Below are 20,326 nucleotides of genomic sequence, written 5' to 3'. Positions count from 1 at the left end.
GAGTTGGGTTTGCACTTTGTAGCACTGGTGATGTTCCCTAGTTGGGTCATGAAACATCTGCAAGAAAACAGCCAACATCAAAGAGCGAGAAGGAGGAGACCCCCCCCTCTCTCTACCAGCCTGAAGCCATGGTCAGTTGCTGAAGTGTCGCATTATTCCCCCCTTCTCTTCCCAGCCACCATCGCTCAGGGATGCTCCTGGGCCCCCTCCCACCTCAAAGTGCTCCGTCCTCCTCCTGCCCCTTTAACCACACCTGGTCCCAGCCCAGGTGAGGTTTTTCTGTCCTTTCATCTCGGCCGGAGGACACACTTAGCTTTTTGGCCTCCGTGAGCGGGCAGCTTGGGCACCAGGAAGGCAGGGCTGAGCAGGGGGTGCTGGGCGCTTCTCAGAAGAGGTTTGCTTCCTACTGGTGGGGGAAGGGGGGGTGCTGAGGCAGGTGCAGGCCTGGGAACCTTGGTGGCCTTGAGCCAGGAATTTGGCTGAACTCCCGAGGGTGGAAAGGCCGGCTCTGGGGCGGAGTGGGGAGACAGAGAGAGAGAGAGAGAGAGCTACCGTGTTTATACTGCCATGCACGGAAGCTCTGCAGGGATCAGGTGCAGCCTGTAGCTCTCTCACCTCAGCCAGGTAAGGAGCCACCTTTAAGGTCTCCTTCTCCACATCCTGGCATCCTTGGTAGAAACTCTTCCAGTGCCAGTGATGGAATTGGGCTTGGAGGTGAGGGTGTGGGGGTTCTCACTTACTTTCTACCTCACCTGGGGAAGTTTGTGAAGTACAGGTAGTCCTCAATTTACAACGGTTCATTTAGGGACCGTTTGATGTCACAGCAGCATTGAAAAAAGTGACTTATAGCACTTAGCAGTACCGCTTTCCAGCCCTCTCTAAGTGGTTTACAGAGTCAGCCTCTTGGCCCCCAACAATCTGGGTCCTCATTTTACCCACCTCGGAAGGACGGAAGGCTGAGTCAACCTTGAGCCAGACAAAATCAAACTCCTGGCTGTGGGCAGAGTTAACCTGTAATACTGCATTCTCACCACTACGACACCATCGCCCTTCCTTCCTTCCTTCCCTCCCTCCCTCCCTCCCTTCAATTCATCTATTTATTTACTCATCTTCCTTCCTTCCTTCCTTCCTTCCTTCCTTCCTTCCTTCCTTCCTTCCTTCCTTCCTTCCTTCCTTCCTTCCTTCTTAGCAATATTAATCCAATATCAGGGGTTTTCAGTTTAATTGTATAGAATGTGGTTTTTGATTTATTTTTATAGTTTTCTTATGTATGATGTACACTGAAGATGGCATTTAATTTTGTTGTATGAGGTGCAATGACAATAAAGTAACTAAATAACTTAGACTTATATACTGCTTCACAGCCCTGTCTTAAGCAGTTTACAAATATCAGCCTCTTTCCCCCAACAATCCGGGTCCTCATTTTACCGATCTCGAAAGGACGGAAGGCTGAGTCAGTCTTGAGCCGGTCAGAATTGAACCACTAGCAGTGGGCAGAGTCAGCCTGCAATACTGCATTCTCACCACTACGCCACCACAACTTATGACTGTTTTTCACATTTATGACTGTTGCAGCATCCCAGTGATCACGTGATCAAAATTCAGACCCTTGGCAACCTGCTCCTGTTTATGATGGTTGCTGTGTCCCGGGATCACATGATCTCCTTTTGCGACCTTTTGACAAACAAAGTCAGTGGGGAAGCCTGATTCACTTAACAACCCTGTTACTAATGTGGTGATTCACTTAAAAACGGTGGCAAGGATGGTCGTAAAATGGGGCAAACCTCACTGAACAATTGTCTTGCTTAGCAGTGGAAATTTTGGGCTCAACTGTGGTCGTAATTCGAGGACTCCCTGTACTGAGGGTCTCCAGGGTTGTAACTAGCTAGTGGGCAGCTTCTGCCATGCAAAACCCAAATCAGGATGGATGGAGATGGAGGGCACAGCTGCCAGGACACATTTCTGGCTCCGGGCAGGGCTGCCATCTTGACTTTTTTGACTCCTCTCGGGCTGGACGCCCTGCGGTAGCTTGTCAGAAGGCCTGCGAGGGCTTTGTGAGTGAAGGGAAGAGCCAGTTTTGCCCCACTACCCACCCTGCTCCCCTGCTGGTCCGACCAAGCCCACCAGGGTTCTGTCTGGAAATCTTCCTCTTCGTTCCCATCAATCCATATCAATATCAATCAATCAATCAGAATAAGGCTGGAAGGGGCCTTGGAGGTCTTCTAATCCAGCCTTGGCCACTTTACAACTTGTGGACTTCAACTCCCAGAATTCCTCAGCAAAGTCTGGGGGTTGAAGTCCACAAGTCGTAAAGTTGGCAAGGTTGGAGACCCTTCTTCTAGTCCAGTGTTTCTCAACCTTGGAAGCTTGAAGATGGGTGGACTTCAACTCCCAGAATCCCCCAGCCAGCGCTGGGGGATTCTGGGAGTTGAAGTCCACCCATCTTCAAGCTTCCAAGGTTGAGAAACGCTGCTCTAGTCCAACCCCCTGCTCAATCTGGCAAGGGATTTTAAAAAAGGAGACCGAAGACTAACGGAGCAGTAATAACTGTCCCTCAATCTGAGAAATTATGACCTGCCGATCTCCCTGTCAGTGCGGAAAGTGGCACAGCCTGCAAAGCTGGAGAGGGGTGACTCTTCTCAGCTCATCCCCAAGGGGTTCCTGCCACTGCCGTGGGGTGCTCTTTGGTGGATTCCTCCCCCTTTATGTCTGGGGCTCTGCACAGAGACCACCAGCCCACCTGGAGGGGCTCTGGGGGGGGCCCTCTTGGCTCAGGGAGACCTGGAGGGCACCAGATTTTTTGGGGTAGCCTGCAGTGAATTGAGCATTGATAGGCGTGCCAGAGAGTTGATAGGCGCTGCCTCCTCTCCTGTCCTGGCTTCACCCATGCTCAGGATCCAACCTGTTCCTCAGGTTTGCAGGTGAGCATGTTTGCCTCTGTGCCATTCAGCCGGATAGAGCTCCGGATCACATTTCCTGGATTGCCCCAGCTGGCTTGGGACCCACCCTGGGCCACTCGGCCTCTCCCTCCTCTCCGCAAGGGTAACGGTTCCCTTGGAGGTGACCTGCCAGGGAGGCATTTGTCTTGGCACCTGCAAAGCCACCTTCTTGGCCAACCTGGGCAGTTTAAGAGCGCCTGGCTCACCTTTACAGGTGTATGCAACAACTCAGCGCTGTGCAAGGTGTAAGGGAAGCCAAGAGTGGATGCCAAGAAATGGCTTCTCTTATGAGAAGTCCTAATGAGGATTTCCGTATGGGCAGGATGGGGACTCTGCATCCAGTTTTGGTCAACATACTACAAAAAAAGATATTGAGGCTTTGGAAAAAGTGCAGAGAAGAGCAACTAGGATGTTTAAAGACTAAAACGTATGAAGGACGGTTGCAGGATTTGGGTTTGGATAGTCTAGAGAAAAGAAGGAATGAAGGGGGACATGAGAGCACTGTTCTGGTATTTGAGGGGCTGCCCCAAAGAAGAGGAGGGGGTCCACCTATTCTCCAAAGCACCAGAAGGCAGGACAAGAAGTAATGGATGGAAACTACTCAAGAAGAGAAGCAACCTGGAACTAAGGAGAAACTTCCTAACAGTGAGGATAATTGACCAGTGGAACTGCTTGCCACCAGAAGTTGTGGATGCTCCAACATTGGAGGTTTTTAAGAAGAGATTGGACAGCCACTTGTCTGGAATGGGGTAGGGTCTCCTGCTTGAGCAGGGGGTTGGACTGGAAGACCTCCAAGGTCCCTTCCAGCTCTATTCTGATTGATTGATCCCATGCTGTGTTTGATGCAAGGGGGGAGGTCCACAAGAGCGGGGAGGGGGGCTTCTAGCATCCCTCAGTCTCTATGGAGATTCTCCATCGTCCAGGTCACGGTTGTCCCAAAGGGGCTTTTTCCAAAAGGCAACTGGATTTTCTTGGGTTTTTTCCCTTTTGAAATGGTTTCGCTTCTCATCCAGGAAGCTTCTTCAGTTCATGAAGGACTGAATGACGAACTGAGGAAGCTTCTTGGATGAGGAGCAAAAGTTTTTCAAAGAGCCAAGGAAGCCCAGTTTCCTTTTGGAAAAAGCCCCTCTGGGACCTCCATCCCTCCGGATGTGCTGCCTATCGAATAGATTCTCCCAGAAGTCCAGCAAGGTCAGGGGGATTCTGGGAGTTGGAGTTCAGCTTCTCTGCAGGGCATCCGCTTGTGGTCCCAAGACATTGCGACCATCATAAGTGTGAGTCAGTTGCCAACTGTCTGAATTTTGATCACGTGACCACGGGGTTGCTGCAAAAGTCGTAACTGTGAAAACTGGTCATAAGTCACTTTTTTCAGTGCCGTTGTAAGTCGAGGACTACCTGTACAATGCCATACCATACAAAATACCAAACCAAAAAAATATATAAATACAAATAAAATGCACCCTTTGGGCCAAGATGGGGTGCAGCCATTGCAAGCAACTGGCAGTGCCCAGATGCCACCTGTTCTTGAAAGGGATCCAGGGGTTGGGTGGGGTTTAGAGCACCAGGAAGTCAGTTTACTAAGGCAGCATTTAACATCCAGCTGCCTGCAATTACTGCGAGTTCAATTCTCACCAGGCTCAAGGTTGACTCAGCCTTCCATCCTTTCTAAGGTAGGTAAATTGAGGATCCAGTTTGTGGGGGGGCAATAAGCTGACTTTGTATAAAATATACAAAAGGATGAAGGCTATTGCTTAGCGCATTGTAAGCCGCCCTGAGTCTCCGGAGAAGGGCGGCATATAAATCAAATTAAAAAAAAAAGAAAAGAAAGAGAAAGAAAGAAGGAAGGAAGGAAAGAAAGAAAGAAAGAAAAAGAAAAAAAGAAAAAAAGAGAAGCTGACTTTGTATAAAATATACAAAAGGATGAAGGCTATTGCTTAGCGCATTGTAAGCCGCCCTGAGTCTCCGGAGAAGGGCGGCATATAAATAAATCAAATAAAAATAAATAAATAAATAAAAATTTGGGGGGGGTGGGGGTGGAGGAGCATCCTGGCCGAGCCTTTCGGTTGCTGCTCTCCAGGGGTGCTCAGCCTTGGCATCCCTCCTCTGCCCCTTCCTCCGGGTGCAAGTGAGGGCGAGGCAGCCAGCCAGCCCTTCCCTCCTCTCTGCCACCTGGGCATCCTGCCCGCAGTTGGCACTCAGAGCCTCGGTGGGACAGCTCGTTTCAGCTTTGTTCCCGCGTCGTTGTTGGTCTGGCTGGTGTGAGGGCCAGATCCTTTCAGCCGCCTCCACAAAGCCCTGCTTTCTTCCAGCCAGTCTCCTCCCTCCGGCCCCGGGTTAAAAGGAGCAGCGCCCTCCTCTCTCTGCCCATGTGGGAGCAGCTGCTCGCCTTGCCTGGGAGACCGGTGGGTCCCTCCTTTTGCGGGGGGAGGGGGGGCAGGGAAGGCGGCCAAGGGGGAGGGAAGCCTTCAGCCCAAGGCTGGGAAAAGACAGGGCTGCCTCTCCACCCCCCCCCTTGGTTGAGTTTGAGCCTCCCCCCCCCCCGCCAAATCTCCAGCCACTTGGGAAGGGAGAGGCTTTGGCCACCTGTGCAGTGGATCCCGCCTTCCCTCCCCCAGCCGGGATCCCAAACAGCGGATCTCTTGTCCGTGCAGCTGCTGAAGCCATCGGGGCTCATGCCGAGGATTCGCTTTGCCAGGGTGGTCCTGAGCAGCAGGCTCCCCGGGGTTGAGGCGAGGGGGCTACTCTGCTCGGTGCCCCCCTTGCTCAGCCCCAAACCTCCTTTGCATTTCAGGGCGCTGCGGCGGCAGGCGGAGCAGCCGGGCATGGCGGACAACCGGGCAGTGCCCAGGGACAAAGTCCTGACTCTGGAGTCCATGAACCCCCATGTCCGGATGGTGGAGTACGCTGTGCGGGGGGCCCATCGTTGCCCGGGCCAATCAGCTGAAGAAGGAGCTGAAGCAGGTAAGCCAGGCAACTGACTAGATCACTTGTCTGTTCATGAGTCCGAAGATTGGAAAGTGGGGTCTTGGCTTCGTGGTTTTCTTCATTTATTGGCTTTAGTTTAGTTTAGTTTAGTTTAGTTTAGTTTAATTATTAAATTTATATCCCGCCCATGATTCTTACCCAAAATTATTCTGGGCAGCTTCTTTCAACACTGGCAGTTTTTTTCTTGACTGTCCTGGAATACAGGAGTCCCTAACTTGCAACAGTTCACTCAGTGATCATTTGAAGTTACAACATCACTGAAAAAAGTGACAGGACCATTTTTCCCACTTACAACGTCTCTGCATCCATAGGGGCCCATGATCAAATTTGGGACTCTTGGCAACTGACTCACAGTCACCGGGGAAGCCAGATTCGCTTAAGTACCTAACAACTGCAGTGATTCACTTAACAACGGTGGCAAGGAAGGTTGTACAATGGAACAGAAATTCACTCAACGCCTGTCTTGCTTGGCATCAATATTTTGGGCTCAATTGTGGTCGTAAGGCGAGGACCAGCTGAAAAGCAGTATCTGCTCAATGCACCCTGATCCAACTAAAGGGACCTCAAAGCCACTCAAGGCACGAAGACGCTCTCAGATGATGGGATGCCAGCAGTGAAGAGGCCCTCTGGAATGAAGGGCCGTCTTCTTCCTGGGCATCAGTCAGGACAGAGCTGGAAGGAACAGTTGGAACAATTAACCAGTGGAACTACTTGCCTCCAGAAGTTGTGAATTCTCCAACAATGGAAGTTTTTAACAACAAGGCTGGACAGCCATTTGTCTGAAGTGGTGTAGGGCAGTGTTTCCCAAACTTGACCCTTTGAAGATGTACTTGACTCTTTGAAGATGTATGGACTTCAACTCCCAGAATTCCTCAACCAGGCATACTGGCTGGGGAATTCTGGGAGTTGAAGTCCATGCATCTTAAAATAGCCAAGTTTGGGAAACACTGGTGTAGGGTTTCCTGCCTAGAAGACCTCCAAGGTCCCTTCCAACTCTGTGATTCTATTCTAGTCCAGCCCCTGCTCAAGCAGGAGACCCTCTACCACTTCAGACAAGTGGCTGTCCAGTTTCTCCTTAAAGACCTCCAGTGATGGAGCTCACACTACCTCTGGAGGCAATGCTGTCCCACCGTTCAGCTCTCCTGCCCCAGGTTGATCTGGAAGGACCCTTCCTAAGCCCATCTCTTGGGTCATCTCCCAGTTGTCTTGGTGGCTCCAGACCTGCTGGCCTCTTGAGGTCTTCTGGAGGACCTCTTGACCTCATTTCGGATGACTCCGCTTCCTAGACTGCAGAGATAGACTGACCGCTCATAGAGCAGCCTTGGAGGCTGTTGGGTGCTTGGCTTCCTCTGAGTTGGAGTGGCTGGGATGAGCCTGGCCTGACCATCTTGGCATCTCAAACCTCCAGACCGTCAGGTCAGTTGGCCCTGGGCAGTTGTTCCAGCATATCTGTCCATTCGGATATTCAGGGACTACCATTCCCATAAGTATAGGCAACTCTATGGGCCTGGTGGCTCAGCAGACGGATAGCATTGTGATTAACACCAGCTGTCTGCAATTACTGTAAGTTCAAATCTCACCAGGCTCAAGGTTGACTCAGCCTTCCATCCTTTCTAAGGTAGGTAAATTGAGGACCCAGTTTGTGGGGGCAATAAGCTGACTTTGTATAAATATACAAAAAGGATGAAGGCTATTGCTTAGCGCATTGTAAGCCGCCCTGAGTCCCCGGAGAAGGGCGGCCTATAAATCAAATTATAAAAAAAAAACCTCCACAAAATGAATGTTCATCCAGTACCGCTTTATTCTGCCCTGGGAAGACCACACTTGAGAGGCTTTGAGGGGCTGCCCCAAAGAAGAGGAGGGGGCCAATTTATTCTCCAAAGCACCAGAAGGCAGGAGAAGAAGCAACGGATGGAAACTCATCAAGGAGAGAAGCAACCTGGAATTAAGGGAGAACCTTCCTAACAATGAGGACAATTAACCAGTGGAACAGCTTGCCACCAGAAGTTGTGGGTGTTTCATCACTGGAGGTTTTTTTTAAGAAGAGATGACCGTTTGTCTGAAATGCTACGGGGTCTCTTGCTTGAGCAGGGGGCTGGACCAGAAGACCTCTAAGGTCCCTTCCAGCTTGATTCTGATTCTGATTGATTCTGATTCTGATTGATTCTGATTCTGATTGATTCTGATTCTGATTGATTCTGATTCTGATTGATTCTGATTCTGATTGATTCTGATTCTGATTGATTCTGATTCTGATTGATTCTGATTCTGATTGATTCTGATTCTGATTGATTCTGATTCTGGAGTACTGCATCCAGTTTTGGTCGCCACAATGTAAAAAACTTGCTGGGACTCTAGAAAGAGCCTTGATAGTACAGGGGTTTAGTGCACCCTGTTATTAACACAGCTGCCTGCAATTTCTGCTGGTTCGAACCTCTCCAAGGCTCAAGGTTGACTCAGCCTTCCATCCTTTCTAAGGTAGGTGAAATGAGGACCCAGTTTGTGGGGGCAATAAGCTGACTTTGTATAAATATACAAAAGGATGAAGGCTATTGCTGAGCACATTGTAAGCCGCCCTCAGTCTCCGGAGAAGGGCGGCATATAAATCTAATTTAAAAAAAAAAAAAAAGTGCAGAGAAGAGCAACAAAGAGGATTGGGGACTGGAGAATAAAACATATGAAGAACAGTTGCAGGAACTGGGTATGCCTAGTTTAATGAAGAGAAGGACTCGGGGGGATATGATAGCATCTTCCAATATCTCAGGGGCTGCCCCAAAGAAGAGGGAGTCAAGCTATTCTCCAAAGCACCCGAAGGCAGGACAAGAAGCAACGAATGGAAACTAACCAAGGAGAGAAGCAACCTGGAATTAAGGAGACATTTCTTGATAGAATAATTAAACAGCAGATCAGCTTGCCTTCAGAATTTGGAGATGGGATGGCATAGGTCTGAAGAATACTGAGAGTTGAAGTCCACAAGCTGTAAAGTTCCCAAGATTGGACACTCCTGGTATAGAGTCTCCTGCTTGAGCGAGGGTGGGAGGGTGGGGGGTTGTGGGGGGGGGGGTTGGATTAGAGGATCTCCAGGGCCCCTTCCAACTGATTCCGGTGTCCTCTGCCTGCAGAGGAATGATCCACAAGTCTATGTGAGGGGAGAGGAGCCATGACAGCCCCCCCCCCTTGAGTGCCTGAGGAACTGCCTTAACTTTTAGGCAAATACTGTGCAATCATTTTCAAGGCGATAAGGAGGCCTGCAAAGGCACCCAAGGACGGGGGAGTGGGGGAGGCTGACCTCGAAGTCAGAATAACAGGGTTGGAAGGGACCTTGGAGGTCTTCTAGTCCAACCCCCTGCTCAAACAGGAGACACTTCAGACAAGTCCAGACTTTGTTCAGGCTCTTCTTGGAAACTTCCAGTGATGAGGCACCCACAGCTTCCAGTGGCAAGCTGTTCCATGGGTTAATTGTCCTCATGGTTAGGAGGTTTCTCTGGATGAGTTTCCATCCGTTGCTTCTCATCTTGTCTTCAGGTCCTTTGGGGAATAGGTGGACCCCCTCTTCTTTGGGGCAGCCCCTCAAATATTGGAACCCTGTCGGGGAGCCTCTGATTGTCATTGGAGTTTTCCCCGCAACCCTCGGACAAGGCCGGGCCAAGACTCCACCGAGGGCCTCCGACCAGGGGCCTGGCAACCTTGGCTCCTTTCTTTTTTTGGGGGGGGGGCTTCGTTCTCCATTGAATGCCTTATATCACGGGGTGCCCAACCATGGCAACTGCAGAATTCCCCATTACAGGGAGACCTCGACTTACGACCACAATTGAGCCCACACTTTCTGCTGCTAAGCAAGACGGTTGTTAAGTGAGTTTTGGCCCATTTTACCACCTTTCTTGCCACAGAATTTAATTTAATTTAATTTAATTTAATTTAATTTAATTTAATTTAATTTAATTTAATTTAATTTAATTTAATTTAATTTAATAATTTATTAAATTTATATGCCGCCCCTCTCCAAAGACTCAGGGCGGCTCACAATACATTTAAAAAATCATTATAAAAAGACGTTGAAAAATTTAAAACATTAAAAACATTAAAAACTCAAAGAATCATGGCAGTTGTTAAGTGGGTAACATGGTTGTTAAGTGAAGCCAGCTTCCCCAATGACTTTGCTTGTCAGACGGTCACAAGAAGGGATCATGTGATCCCAGGACACGGCAACTGTCATAAATATGAGTCAGTGGCCAAACGTCTGAATGTTGATCACGTGACCACAGGGATGCTGCAATGGTCGTAAGTGTGAAAAATGGTCATAAATCAGTTTTTTCAATCCCGTTGTAACTCCGAACGGTCACTAAATAAACTGTTGTAAATCGAGGACTACCTGCACGGGAAAATGACAATAAATCTTAATCTTAATCTTAATCTTAATCTTAATCTTAATCTTAATCTTAATCTTAATCTTAATCTTAATCTTAATCTTAATCTTAATCTTAATCTTAATCTTAATCTTAATCTTAATCTTAATCTTAATCTTAATCTTAATCTTAATCTTAATCTTAATCTTAATCTTAATCTCTTCCTTGCAGGGGGTCAAGAAACCCTTCACCGAAGTGATTGCGGCCAACATTGGGGATGCTCAAGCTATGGGGCAGAAACCCATCACTTTCTTGCGCCAGGTATGCTCAAGTGGGGAGGGGCATGTGGAAAGCCTCACCTGGTCAGGCTTAGCCCCATTTCCCAGCGCCCCACACTGACCCAGACACACTTGGTACATGGGAGGACAGAACGAAGAACAGAGGGACTCTGAGCACGTGCAGAAAGCCCACAAGCAGCTCGGGTGTGAGACCTGGAGGGTGGGAAGCGTGGGGGGATGCCGAGGCAGTGGGGAGGCTGCAGCATCACCCTAATTCCTTCCCCCCACCAGGTCAGCGCCCTCTGCATGTATCCCGACCTCCTGAATTCCCCCGATTTCCCTGAAGACGCAAAGCAGAAAGCTCAGCGACTGCTGGCCGCGTGTGGAGGGCAGAGCATTGGTGAGTGTCTGGACATCCCTTGGGGGCCCCTCCTTCCCTCTTCCTTTAAAAGGGGGGGGGGGCTGTCCATGGAAGACCTGCCAGGGCAGGAGCCTCGCCTGAGCCTCTGAGAGCCCCCTGGGGAGAGCCGGAAGCTTTCCTTTCGTCCCTCAGACTAAATTTATCTCCCTCTCTGTCCCTGCGGGAGGTCTCTGGTCCAGGTTTCTACGGTAGCTGCTGGTCAAGGTTGATCAGATGACCTCTGCAGGCCAGAGCTGGTCCTTTGGAGTAGGGGTCTCCCCACCCTTGGCCACTTGATCTGGAGCAAAGCAACATGCCCTTTTCAGATGGGGAGGGGGCTTCCCCTCTATACGGAGGGCCAGTCCTGCAGGGGGGCAGTCAAAGCAACTGTCTGTGGGGAGCTCTTGGGGAGCTCCGGATTAAGCATCTTCTGCAGTCCTGGGGTGGAGACGGTTGGGTTGAAGCCCAAGCTTTGGGCTGTTCTGGATGCAAGGTGCCTGAAGAGGGGCGAGGAGGGGGGGGGTGAGAGACCTTCGTATGCATCGTGTGGGATCCCACCGATTATCCCAGGAGGACCCCATGGCCTCTTCGTGGGTTCCCTTGAGCGTGGCGTGTCTCCCAGGTGTACCTTATTTATAAAATTTATAGGGCGCTCAGAGTTCCCTTGAGGTAAGGTGGTGTTCTGTCCCTGCCTCACACACACACACAAACAGACAGCCAGGGGTTAAATAAACTGGCAGACAACCAATTCTTTCGATAAGAGGATTAGCAGCAACCCAGTAGCTGCTTGCCAAGAACTTTACTCATAAACAAGATACACACAGTTCAAGAATTGTCAAGTCCAGTCCGTAATTAAATCCAAGGCAGATAATGTTGTTTCCAAAGATGCAATGTGACTCGATAGTAGTTAGTTTTGTCTGTCACAGAGTCTGAATGGCCACCTCACCCCCTTATATCCCCTGTAGGGCGTGGTCCAGTGACTCAGCTTAATCTCTGGCACGTCTCCTTTTCTGTTGCGTGCACTTGTCTCTCCGACGCTGGCGTGGATCCAGCCAAGACTTATCTCCTTCACTGTCCGACTGTGAGGAGATATCTGGCTCCTGGCCAATCTCTTCTCCTACGGGAGACACTTCAGGCATTGCCAGAGAGGAGGGTCCTGGAGAGGGAGGCCTGGCCAACTCCTCTCCTTCATGTTCGGAGTCTTCTCCCTCCGATAAGTCGGCCTCAGGGGTCGGAGGCACAACAGGTGGCTGGTCTTTAAGTTGTATAAATAAAATAAAAGAATAAATTCCTGCCCCTCCCTTGGTGGCCCCTGCACACAAAGTTGCACACCAAGTGTGCAAAGGCTCAGCAGGGCTTCCTCATGCCCCCCCTGAGGCTGTTGATGCTCGCACCAGCAAACTCCCCCTCCCCTCATTCAACCCTGAAAGACCAGAGGCAAGTCCTCCTCCTCCTCGGCCCCCACCCATTTTCTCTTCCTGCCTTCTCTTCCCCCCCCACCCCACTTCAGGGGCCTACAGTGCCAGTCCAGGGATCGAGCTCATCCGCCAGGATGTGGCCGCCTTCATCCAGCGCCGAGATGGGGGAATTCCCTCCGACCCGGAGAATATCTACCTCTCTACGGGGGCCAGCAATGCCGTTGTGGTAAGGAGCCCAAGCCCCAGGGGGCCACTGCGGAAAGTGGGGGGAAGCTGAATTCGGAGGACACCAAAGGATCGAAGGGAAGAAGGATTTCTCGAGAGGAGGAGGGGCGTCCTAGGTGCTCACTGAGTTTGGTGGTTTTTTTTCTTGCAGATGTTTCATGAACCATCTGAGTAACATCATTAGTGCTAGAAGGAAGTTGGGTTTGTGGAGAGAAGGAGAAGAAGGGGGGGGAGGGGGGAGGAGGAGGAGGAAGAGGAGGAGGAAGAGGAGGAGGAGAACTGTGGGGTCCTCGGTGCTCTCTGAGCTTAGTGGTTTTCTTGCAGATGTTTCATGAACCATCTGGGTAACATCCTCAGTGCTAGTGATTTTTGTGCAGGCCTTTCGTGAACCATCTGGGTAACATCATCAATGCTAGAAGGAAGTTGGGTTTGTGGAGAGAAGGAGAATGGGGGAGGGGAGAAGAAGGAGGAGGTCTGTGGGGGTCCTTGGTGCTCTGTGAGTTACTCTCTAAGTAAAAAAAAGCAAGGGAGAAAATGCAGTCAGAAATGCAAAACAGGATTAACACTAGCAGGCGTAATCGAATTGCAACCCCTCCTTCTCCTCTCTTTTTCCTCCCTCCCTCCCTCCTCCTCCTCTTCCTCCCCCTCCTGATCCTGGCAAGGGTGCCACCGTCTGATTGCTCGGCCGCTTACCCGAAAGAGCCGAGTCAGAGGGAGCCACCTGTGGGGCCTCCCCTCCAACGCCCTCCCCTGGCAGAACCCCTTTGCAGCTCGCCTCGGGGACAGTGCCAGGCATGGCAACAACTACACAAAGCCCCCTTTGTCCCTCTTCCTGGCACTCTCCGTCTCCTGGCAGAAGTGGGGCAGCCAAGGGAGGGAGATGGCCTTGCCCAGGACCCCCAAGCAGTGGGGGGGGGGACCGAGAGCTGCTAAGCCTGGAGGAGCCCCTCAGGTGGAGAAGTTGCTGTGACTGCCTGCCTGCCTTGATTGGCACCAGAATGCCCCCCTCCATTTCCCATTTTAAGACGGTTGCAGTGGAATCATTCTGGCAACTCAAGTCAGTAGGGAAGTCTACGGAGATTCTCAGCCACCCAGGTCAGGGGTCTCCACCCTTGGCCACTGTAAGACTTGTCGACTTGAAGTCCAGCAGCCTTAAAAGTGGCCAAGGTTGGAGACCCCTGATGCAGGTCATGGTTGTCCCAAAGGGTTTTCTTTGAAGACATTTCGCTTCTCATCCAAGAAGCTTCTTCTGCTCTGCAGTGACTGTCCAGTCTCTTCTTGAAAACTTCCAGTGTTGGAGCATTTACAACTTCTGGTGGCAAGCTGTTCCACGGGTTAATTGTCCTCACTGTTAGGAAGTTTCTCCTTAATTCCAGCTTGCTTCTCTCTTTGATGAGTTTCCATCCATTGCTTCTTCTCCTGCCTTCTGGTGCTTTGGAGAATAGGTTGACCCCCTCCTCTTTGGGGCAGCCCCTCAAATATTGGAAGACTGCTATCACATCCCCAGTCCTTTTCTTTGTTAGACTACATAAACCCAAATCCTGCATCCATTCTGAGCCGCTCCCGGTGTTGCTAATCCCCTCTGGGTTTCTTCCTTAGACGGTCCTGAAGCTGCTGGTCTCAGGGGAGGGGTCCTCCCGGACCGGCGTGATGATTCCCATCCCCCAATACCCGCTCTACTCAGCAACGCTGGCAGAACTCAACGCGCAGCAGATCAACTACTACCTGGATGAGGACAATTGCTGGGCTCTGAACATTGAGGAGCTGCGGAGGGCGCTGAGCCAGGCTCAAAGACGTTGTCAACCACGGGCCCTCTGCGTCATCAACCCGGGCAATCCCACAGGTATGGTCCCACTGCCAGGCAGCTCAAGAGGGGGCCTCTGAAGACACCATAAATGGTCTCAAGCCACTCATAACATCCCCCTTTCGGGGAAAGGACCTTGTGGACTTCTCCTGAAGGTTCTCCAGAAGAAGCTCTCCTGGGAGGGTCTCCTACAGGGACTCGGTGGCAGCCTTGGCTGGGCCTTGTTTGGAGTGATGTGGAAGGCCCTTTACCAAAAACATGGCACCCGGGGCCACAGTTTCCCCCTGGAAGGTGCACCTGTCTGAGCCACCAGCTTCTGAGGAACCCCTTACATGTTTCTGGCCTCTGTTTGGTCCTGATCTCCTGCAGAAGTCCAGGTGTCATTATTAGGAAGATCTTGGGCTGAGGAGGGGGCAGTCAGTGGAACTAGACTCTCTCCTTCCTCAGCAAGGGTCGGGGGCTGCCTCTCCTGGAAGATGTGAGACCCCCTTTCCAACAAGGGTCCAACAGGACCACGGGAGCTTTTAGGAGGTGGGAGTGGGAACTCCCAACGGCAGCAAAACAGGGATTAATACTTCAGAGTGAGCCCAGAAGCCCCCAGGTGCATCCGCCCAGCCCGCACAACAGAAATCCTTCCCGACTTCACACTCTAACATTGGACCATAAACAAACCATTTGCAAACAAAGAAACTGAACCACGATTTAACTACAGGTAGTCCTCGACTTACAACCATTCATTTAGTGACCGTTCAAAGTGACAACAGCACTGAAAATGGTGACTTATGACCGTTTTTCACGCTTACGACCGTTGCAGCATCCCCCGCGATCACGAGATCAACATTCCGATGCTTGGCAACCGGCATGTACTTATGACGGTTGCAGTGTCCCGGGATCAATTTTTGCGGCCTTCTGACAAGCAAAGTCAACAGGGAAGACAGATTCAGTTAACAAGTTAACAACTGCAGTGATTCACTTAGCAACGGTGGCAAGGAAGGTCGTAAAATGCAGGCAAAGCTCGCTTAACAACTGCCTTGCTTAGCCACAGAAATGTTGGGCTCCACTGCGGTCGCAAGTCGAGGACCACCTGATACCAAGCTTAGCGTGGTGTCAAATCTAGCTTGCAAGAGCCCTTCTGGCCATCCGGGCACAACCTCCTCATTCTGGCCCAGATTTTCCTTCCCCCTTGCCGCCCCCACTCCCCTGTGGGTCCTTCACAAGCGGCCCTCCTGTTGCTGACCCACTTGTCAGTTGTCCTGGAAGGGAAGCGGGCGGCTGGCAGCCTCTCGGCTCCTCTGCCCTCGGGTGAGATGGAGAAGAACCAGCAGGGAGTCCGTCAGCTCCACCTTCAGCACAGAGGACTCCGTAAACAGCCCCTGAGCCAAGTTTACTCCGGAGTCCTTCAAGGGAACCTTATCAAAGGCTGCTTGGAAATTCATGCGTCAAAAAAACCCCACCAAGGTCATCCAGGAGCTGCTGCCACTCCTGGAAAGGTCTGGATGAGGCAGGGCTCACCTGGGTGGGTGGGAGGCCTTTGGGAGGCCCTCAGAGCTGCTCTTGGAGCTTGGATGTCTCCTTGCTGGTTTAGGTGACGTCATCAGTGGAGATCCTGAGGGTCTTCCCTCTAGCACTGATGGAGTTACTTAGATTGGTGATGAGACATCTGTAACAAAACCACCAAGCTCAGAGAGCATCAAATATGGCAGAGTTGTTCCTCCTCCTCCTCCTCTTCCTCTTCCTCTTCTTCCTCCTCCTCCTCCTCCTCTCCCCCGTCCTCCACCTTCTCATCCCTGCAAACCCAACTCTCTGCTAGCATTGATGGTGTTATCTAGTTGGGTAATGAAACATCTACAAGAAAACCACCAAGCTCAGAGAACTCCAAGGACCCCACAGTCCTCCTCCTCCTGCTCTTCCCTCTTCTCCTTCCTCCTCCTCCCTCCTCCTCCCCTGCAAACTCCACCCCCTTCTAGCATTGATGGTGTTATCTAGTTGGGTAATGAAACATCTACAAAACAACCAACTGAAAGAGCACCAAGGAGCCCTCATTTCCACCCTGGGCAACAAATATTCTCCCTTTTTGGGAACAGGCCTTCCTTCAGACTGATTTTTTGGGGGGGTCCTTTCCCTTCTCCGTTCCCGCTGGCCTGGAGTCCTTCTCGGGGAGGGCTTCCTTCAGTGACTCTCTTCCTGCCTCTCCTTCTCCCCGCAGGCCAAGTCCAGAGCCGCAAATGCATTGAGGAGGTCATTCACTTTGCCTGGGAGGAGCACCTCTTCCTCATGGCCGATGAGGTAAGACCTTGGAAGTCTCTCCTGTCCCCCAAAATGGAGCCATTTCCCCTCAAACCCTTCCCTCTGCAGCGGGGGGGGGGGGCGCAGTTGAGCCAGGAGGAGAAGCATGTCCAGTCTCTCACTGATGCTTCCGGCCCCCTATCCAGGCTCAGTCTCCTTGAGGGTGGTACCCCACAGATGTTGGGGCCACAGGGCCCACCTGATCTGATCAGCGTGGTCAGAGATCAGGAGAACTGGAATCAAAAACATCTGGAAAAAGTCTGGGACTGAAGTGGGTTCACCATTTTGGGTGCCCAGCTGAGTTTTCTCTGCTGCCTCTCAACCACCTGTTTTTTTCCCCCACCCCCAGGTCTACCAGGACAACGTCTACGCAGAAGGCTCCGAGTTCCACTCCTTCAAGAAGGTCCTTTTTGAGATGGGTCCCAAGTACTCCGAAAGCGTGGAGCTGGCCTCCTTCCACTCCATTTCCAAGGGCTTCATGGGCGAGTGAGTGGCAGGGCCAGGCTGGGTCGGCTTTCCTTCTTGAGCTCCATGGAGACTCTCCACCGCGGCTGAACCGAAGGGGATTTTTCCAAAAGACAGTTTTTTCCCCCTTTGAATACGTTTTGCTTCTCATTCAGGAAGCTTCTTCAGTTCGAACATCTGAGAAGCTTCTTCCGTTAGAATGGAGATTACGGGACAACTGGACAATTGGACAAAAAGCAACTGGATGTTCTTGTTTTTTTTAAAAAAAATTTTTTTTGCTTTTCATGGAAGAAGCTTCTTCACTTCTAACTGAATAAATTCAATTCAGAATAGAGCTGGAAGGGACCTTAGAGGTCTTCTAGTCCAAAGCAGGAGAGCCTATACACATTTCAGTTTCTTGGGTGTCAGAACTGAAGAAGCTTCTTGGATGGGAAGCGAAAAGTTTTCAAAGGGGAAAAAAAAGGAAGAAAACCTTTTGAAAAAGCACCTTTGGGTTTCCTTCTTGACTTTGTCGCCCCCTGCTGGTGGGACAGGGAAGTGCAGGACATGCCTCCAAGGCCATCATCTCCTCTCCTCTCCTTTTACCTGGCCAGGTGTGGTTTCCGTGGAGGTTACATGGAAGTGATTAATATGGACCCCGCAGTCCAGCAACAGCTGACCAAGCTGGTCTCCGTCCGCTTATGCCCACCAGTGACTGGCCAGATTCTCCTCGATGCTGTGGTCAACCGGCCCCAGCCAGGAGACCCCTCCTACCAGCAGTTCAGCCAGGTGAGTTCAGAAGAGGCAGGGGGGCAAATGGGGTGGGGGGAACAGTGGGGGCCCCATCCCTTACTGAGCCCAGGGAATCGGTTTCATTAAGATAGTAAAAAAATCCAGAACATCTGCTGGATGCCACGAAGGTAGTCCTCAACTTACAACAATTAGTTCAACGGCTGTTCAACAGCACTGAAAAAAAGTGGCATGACTCAAGTCCTCGCACTTATGACTGTCGCAGCACCCACACAATCACAATGACAAACTGGCAGGTGTTTATAAAGGTTGCTGTGTCCCGTGATCGCCATTCGCCCCCTTCCCAGCCGACTTTGGACAAGCAAAGCCATTCGCGATTCGCTTAACAACAACAAAAAAAGATCGTAAAATTGGGCGTGACTTGCTTAATGACCACCTCGCTTAGTCATGGAAATTTTGATCCCAACTGTGGTCATAAGTTGAGGACTGCCTGTATTTTGTTTTTGATGTTGGACTTCCTGAGTCCGAGACCCTTCCAGATCTCTGAACTATAATACCCATCATGCCCATCTAGTACCATCTGAGGATTGTGGATGTTGTCATCCCACAGATCTAGAGGACATGAGAGTAGGGATAGTGGCATACGCAGGGAATCCTTTCTGTCCCTAAGTGAGACACTTGATAAGTGAGTTTTGCCTCATTTTACAACCTTTCTGGCCACTGTTGTTAAGTGAATCACTGCAGTTGTCAAGTTAGTAACACGGTTGTTAAGTGAATCTGGCTTCCCCATTGACTTTGCCTGTCAGACAGTAGCAAAAGGGGACCCCAGGACACTGCAACCGTCATAAGTACAAGTCAGTTGCCAAGCCTCTGAATTTTGATCACGTGACCCTGGGGAGGCTGCAACAGTCATAGGTCACTTTTTTCAGTGATGTTGTAACTTTGAATGGTCACTAAATGAACTGTTGTAAGTCGAGGACTCCCTGTATAACGTACAGCGTGAGATTTGAATTTTTCTTTGAAGTACGCGTATTTTCATCTGATGGGGAAAGACGGAGCTTACACAGAGGGAAGCCCATGTGGAGCTTCCATTTTGGCTTTGACCCCTCCACTCCCTGCATCCACAACTGCGGGGAAGGGCAAAAAAGTCAAGATGGCCACCTTGATTGTGATGCTTGGTCCCTTTTCTGCTTTGTGGGATTCTCCTTCTGCATTGCAGCGTCTGGAGAAAGATGCCCCCCCCCCCGTGTTTCTCCTCTCCCCCCCCCCAAAGAATTGGATCCCTGCCATTGTGTCATTCAACGCAAAAGGGAGACATCAGAACATCTTGTCCAGAAATGGAGCCAGGAGGGCAGGAGGGCTCATCCTGGGTGCCTGGAATGGGGGATCTTCTTTGGCTCTGAGTGGGTTCTTGGCACAACCTCTGGGGCACTTCATTTTGCTGATTTAATTTGGGTTGTTTTTTTTTTGTTTTTTTTAATGTCTCGCTGGATGCCCAGCTCTGATTGTGAGATGGACGGCCATAGAAATTAGTTAAATGCATGCAGGCAAAATGATGAAGAGAAGATGGGAGGCTTTGTATTATGCTCAAAGCAGGACTGGGGGGGGGGTTTGTAGCCCCCTGACCTGTTTTGGCAGGCTGCAAAGCCATTGTGGAGTACCGTGAGGGGGTCCTTGGTGCTCTCTGAGCTTGGGGGTTTTCTTGTAGATGTTTCATGACCCAATTAGGGAACATCATCAGTTCTAGAAGGGAGAGGTGGAGGAGGAGGAGGAGGAGGAGGAGGAGGAGGAGGAGGAGGAGGAGGAGGAAGAGAACTTTGGGGTCCTTGGTGCTCTCTGAGCTTAGTTATTTTCTTGCAGACGTTTCATGACCCAGCTAGGTTACATCATCAGTGCTGGCTGGGAAATTCTAGGAGTTGAAGTCCACAAGTCCCAAAGTTGCAAGATCCCCTGGACACCCCTGGTTTAGCTGATTAGACTTAGTAGGTTCCCACAACACGCTAAGCTAAGAGGGGGCTTCGGAGTATCTGAATCTAATTTGCGCGTTGGGCTGTGGGCATGAAACACCTGTGTGGTGCGATTGTGCGCCCTCACCTGTCCACCCACTTGCCTGCAGGAAAAGGCCGCTGTCCTGGGCGCTCTGGCCAGGAAGGCCCGGCTGACCGAGGAGACCTTCAACCGGGCCCCCGGGATCCACTGCAACCCGGTGCAGGGGGCCATGTATGCCTTTCCCCGAATCGAGCTGCCCGCTCGAGCTGTGCAGGAGGCTCAGGTAAGGCTCAGGGCACTCCGTGGGTCTGGTGTTTCCTGTGGGGGGGGGGGTAACAGGTGGGTTTGCAGCCTGCAGGGGCCGTGTTACAAGGGGATGGGCCTTCAAGGGGCTGGGTTTTTTCCACCCTCTTGCCTTGGTGGCCTAGTGGTTAGAGTGCAGTATTGCAGGCCCACTCTGCC

The 20,326-nt window shown here is 51.1% G+C and overlaps 1 protein-coding gene across 1 annotated transcript in view; it reads left to right on the top strand.

Moving 5' to 3' along the window:
* Positions 1 to 20,326, top strand: part of GPT (glutamic--pyruvic transaminase) — a 33,212-nt gene that overhangs the window by 10,762 nt on the left and 2,124 nt on the right. Inside the window, 10 exon segments of the mRNA XM_070940198.1 lie at positions 5,731 to 5,851; positions 5,853 to 5,900; positions 10,502 to 10,591; positions 10,840 to 10,948; positions 12,459 to 12,592; positions 14,191 to 14,434; positions 16,602 to 16,681; positions 17,031 to 17,167; positions 17,740 to 17,914; positions 19,992 to 20,147. Coding sequence (XP_070796299.1) covers positions 5,762 to 5,851; positions 5,853 to 5,900; positions 10,502 to 10,591; positions 10,840 to 10,948; positions 12,459 to 12,592; positions 14,191 to 14,434; positions 16,602 to 16,681; positions 17,031 to 17,167; positions 17,740 to 17,914; positions 19,992 to 20,147 — 1,263 coding nt within the window. The 5' untranslated portion in view covers positions 5,731 to 5,761.

Source organism: Pituophis catenifer, unplaced genomic scaffold (genome assembly GCF_029215685.1).
Source record: "Pituophis catenifer annectens isolate HBS135680 unplaced genomic scaffold, rPitCat1.0.hap2 SCAF_3, whole genome shotgun sequence".
NCBI lineage: Eukaryota > Metazoa > Chordata > Lepidosauria > Squamata > Colubridae > Pituophis > Pituophis catenifer.
The sequence above is the reverse complement of the archived record's forward strand: the minus strand, read 5'-3'. Positions and strand labels throughout refer to the sequence as shown.